Source organism: Monoraphidium neglectum, assembly GCF_000611645.1.
Source record: "Monoraphidium neglectum strain SAG 48.87 unplaced genomic scaffold scaffold04599, whole genome shotgun sequence".
In the NCBI taxonomy this organism is placed as follows: domain Eukaryota; kingdom Viridiplantae; phylum Chlorophyta; class Chlorophyceae; order Sphaeropleales; family Selenastraceae; genus Monoraphidium; species Monoraphidium neglectum.
In genome coordinates, this window is record NW_014009030.1 from 1 (window position 1) to 4251 (window position 4251).

A 4251-nucleotide genomic window follows, 5' to 3' on the forward strand; every position below is an offset into this window, starting at 1 on the left:
TAGCCGCACTGCCCGGGCTGGAGAGGGACGCGGACCTGCAGAACGCGTCGGCCTGGGCGGCGTGGGCGGGGGGCGGCGGCGGGGACGAGGTGCCGGCGCGAGCAGCCTCGCGGCTGACCGGCTCCCAGGGGCTCTTGATCATCAAGGCGCTCAAGCCGGAGGCCCTGCCGGCTGCTCTCAGCAGGTGGGCCGGCGAAAGCTGCGTTCGGCACCCAACGCCTCCGACCCCTCTTTCCAACACACGCACGAAAAGGGGCCCTTCATGCACACAGCATCAAGCTTCTTCTTCCCTCGCTCACAGCTGGTCAAAGCTGTGAGACTGAGACTGTCTGCCTGTGCCCTGCCTGTTTGTTTTCTGCCGCCCACAAACACAGGTTTGTTTGCGACCAGCTGCGCCTGCCCAGCATCTCCCCGCCAGCCCTCAGCTTGGCGCAGCTCATCAGCGCCTCGTCAACGTCATCAAACCCCGTAACCTTGGACGCACCTTTGAGCTCGTCCGGTGGCAATCCAGACACGAACCTGTCACAATTGGCCGTGGAGCCTATGCTGCTGATTACGACGCCGGGGGCGGACCCCAGCATAGAGCTGTCCGAGGTTGCGGCGGCAACGGTCGGGCGCGGGGCGCTGCGGGAGGTGGCGATGGGGCAGGGGCAGGCGGAGGGCGCGCTGCAGCTGCTGCAGGAGTGTGCCAAGTCAGGTGGGTGGCGGATGGGCAGGATCTTACAGCTATACCTTGGATCGTCAAACCTTCTTATCCTCAAGCTGTCTTTGTTGAATTTATTTCAAAATGCGTGACGTTCTAGGCGCCTGGTTGCACCAGCTCGGCTAAACTGGAATGCCCTCAACGTTACCGACATGGCACCGCCCCAAACCGCCCGTAACTGCGTGCAACCCCAGGCGGCTGGCTGGTCCTGAAGAACTGTCACCTGGTGACCCCCTGGCTGCCAACGCTGGAGAAGGCGATCCACGCGCTGGCCGGCCGGGCCGCCAGGGGCTTCAGGCTGTTTTTGACCGCGGAGGCGCACCCCAGGTTCCCGCCCACGCTGCTGGAGGCGTGTGCAAAGGTAAAAGCGCCCCCTTACCAGCTTTTTCAGTCTTCACCAGCGCCAGCTTTTTGGCATCCTCTATCTGCACGGCCACACGTGTCGTCATCATCTGCTAGTATAAATTGAAATCAAGAGGTGGCCGAGCAACGAAGCGGTGGACTCTGTGTTGCCGGCGGACCACGAACAGCCCGAAGCTGCAGACCCCCTGGGGATTCAACTGCCGCCTCGCCGCGCAGGTCACGTTTGAGGCTCCCCCGGGCGTCAAGCAGAACCTGGCCCGCACCTACGTGTCCTGGGGGCCCGAGTGGCTGGCAGAGGGGGGGCCCCTGAGGGCGCAGCTGGCGTTCCTGCTGGCCTGGTTCCATGCGGTGGTGCAGGAGCGCCGCAGCTACGTGCCGCAGGTGGGTGCTATCTGCACGACACATTTCGATGTCTGCACTTCTCAATATCGGAGGAGACGCATCAAGCCAGGCTTGCGGCCCCCACCCTGCTCTTCTTGCCGTGCCCAATCAACCCTGGGGCCTGGGTGGTGGCCCCAATGCACATTGTGCGCAGCGTCATCCCCGCGCAAGCAGCATGCATTTGCCCTACAAATTCGATGATTGCAGGCTTGGTCCAAGCACTACGAGTTCTCGGCCGCAGACCTGAGGACCGCCCTCGACTTCGTCACCCGGGCCGCCGACGCCGCCCGCGCGCGCGGCGGCGGCGGCGCGGACGGCGGCGCGCGGGGCGTGCCGTGGCGGCACTTGACGGGCCTGCTGCTTGATGCGGTGTACGGCGGACGCGTAGACTGCGCATACGACGGCAAGGTGAGGGGGGAGGTCATACTCAATCCTCATGGTGCACGCTTGTACCTCCGCACAGCTGCATCTCCACGCTCGAGCCGCTCACACCGCAACAGCCCCTGCCACGCAGCTGCCTTGTCAGTATATGGTCAGGGCAAGCATTGCGGCCCTCGAACTGACGGGCTTCTGTTTGATGTTCACCGCCCGCCTGCTAACCTTGGACGCGCCCGGCCAGGTCTTGCGGGCGCACCTGGCGGCGATCTTCAGTCCGGACGTCCTGCCAGACGCCTCCGGCCGCGCCCGCCGCCGCCTGCCGGGCCTGCCCGCGCAGCTGCCGTCGGGCGCAGCCGCGCTGCGGCGGCAGGAGTGGCTGTCTGTGGTGGCGTCGCTGCCAGAGAGGGACGACCCCGCGCTGTTCGGCCTGCCCGCGAACATCGGCCGCGCGGCGGCGGCGGCGCAGGGCGCGGCGGCGCTCGCGGCGCTGCGGCGCCTCGGGTTCGGCGGCGGAGGGGGCGGCAGTGGAAGCGGCCGGAGCACAGTGGACCGAGTGCTGTGGGCAGGGCGGCTTGCGCCGCTGCTGCGGCTTTGGGAGCAGCTGATCAGCGCCGCGCCGCCCGCGGTGCGCACGGCCGCCGCGCCGGCGGCGGCGCCCGCGGCCGTGCCCCACGGCCAGCAGCAGGCGGCCGCTAGCGCGGCGGCGGGAGCCGCGGACGCGGCGGCTGCGGCGGACGCGGACGGGCCCCTGGGGACGTTTGTCGCGCTGGAGCGCTCCCACGCGGCGGCTGTGGTCGGCGCGATCGGCGCGTCGCTGGCGGCGCTGCAGCGGGCGCTGGACGGCGCCGGCCAGATCACGCCTGCTGTCCAGGTGCGACTCGCAGCCACTGTTCTGACAGGCGCGTGACGGCGTGACACGTTAGGCCGTGCAGGCGCACCCAGGGCTGAGCAAGCCAGCCGAAACGGCGCCGTCACCGGTGCCAGCTGCACCCATCGTACAGCAACCGGCTGCCTGCCGCTCTGCCGCAGGTGCATCCACGTGCTAGAGCAGGAGAATCCCCCCATCCCCCCATCCCGCTGCCTCTCCGTTGACCTGCCCCGCCGCCCCACTTGCGCCTGTCGGCAGGCCTGCGCCGCGTCCCTCCTGTCCGACGCAGTGCCAGACGCGTGGGACCGCCTGTGGGAGGGCCCCGAGGCGCCCGCAGACTACTGCAGAGGCGCGGTCGCAAGGGCGGCGGCGATCGAGGCTGTGTGGGTGCCCCGGTTCCTTCCTGGGAGCGCCGGCGGCGCGGACGGGCGGGGCCGGGACATGGGGCAGCAGCTGGTGCGGCAGCCGCTGGAGCTGCGGCAGCTGTTCCGGCCGGGGGCGCTGCTGGACGCGCTGCGGCAGCGCGCGGCGCGGCTGCAGGGGCGCAGCGGCAGCGGCGGCGGCGGCGGCGGCGGCGGCGGCGGCGCGACGGCGCTGGACGAGCTCCGCCTGGCGACGGCGTTCGACCCGCGGCGCCTGCCCGCGGGCGCGGCGGCGGCCGCGCTGTCCGGGCTGATGCTGCAGGGGGCGCGGCTCGACGGGGAGCGGATGGCGGCGGTCGCGCAGGTGCGTGCAGGCGTGGGGCGCTTGTGGGGCGCTATTCTGCGCTTCTGCCACGACAGCGGCTCAAAATGCTGTCTGGCCTTGTTGGCAGCTGCACCTTTCTGCACACCAGGCGGACGTTCACCCGGCACGCCTCATTCAATGAAGTCGTACCACCGCCCATCGTGCATTCTTGCAGCAACTTGACCCACCACTCTTGCCACTGCCCTTGCCGCTTGCCCCAGGACGACCCCCTGTCCCAACCGCTGCCAGTGCTCTACGCCACCTGGCTGCCGCGTGGCGCCCCCCTGCCGCACCCGCAGCATGTCGCTGCGCCCTTGTACCTGTCCCGCGAGCGCTGCGGCGCGGTGATAGCAGAGGTGCAGCTGCCGGTGGCGGGGCCAGAGGTGGCCGAGGCGTGGGCGTTGGCGGGGGTGGCGCTGGTGCTGCCAGAGGGGTGACGCGATCCCGATGTGTGCTGCATGCTTTACATCACTGCTGCTCCTATTTTCTACCTTGTCTCTCCTTTGCCGGCTGTACTGTGAAGCTTTTGTGCTGGTCTTGCTGTTACCGTGTTGTCGCGGTGCTGGACACTGAACGCAGCCCTGCATCAGGTGCTCATCATCATCGTGTGCCAGGCATTGTCAAGCATCCTGGCTCACCAGATGCTGAAATGCAATGTCTTGTGCATCGAGCCTCTCCGTCACGTCTACGGTACCAGTATCTTCATATCTGAGTCTCGTACTTGTCGCTGACCAGAAAACAACGTTTGACAATCGATACAATCGATAGCCATTGATGGCGCAATCGATGGCAACCGGTAGCAATTGATGGCAACCGGTAGAGTAGAGTAGAG

The 4251-nt window shown here is 67.9% G+C and overlaps 1 protein-coding gene across 1 annotated transcript; it reads left to right on the top strand.

Annotated features, from left to right (window-relative positions):
* Positions 1–543: 543 nt before the first annotated feature.
* On the top strand, positions 544–3856 carry MNEG_14582 (Cytoplasmic dynein 2 heavy chain 1; the record flags this gene model as incomplete). The annotated part of the gene is made up of 7 exons (XM_014036946.1): positions 544–697; positions 898–1064; positions 1283–1447; positions 1655–1855; positions 2067–2696; positions 2952–3419; positions 3641–3856. 7 exons carry the CDS (start codon positions 544–546, stop codon positions 3854–3856), a joined length of 2001 nt encoding a protein of 666 aa, XP_013892400.1.
* Between the last annotated feature and the right edge of the window lie 395 nt (positions 3857–4251).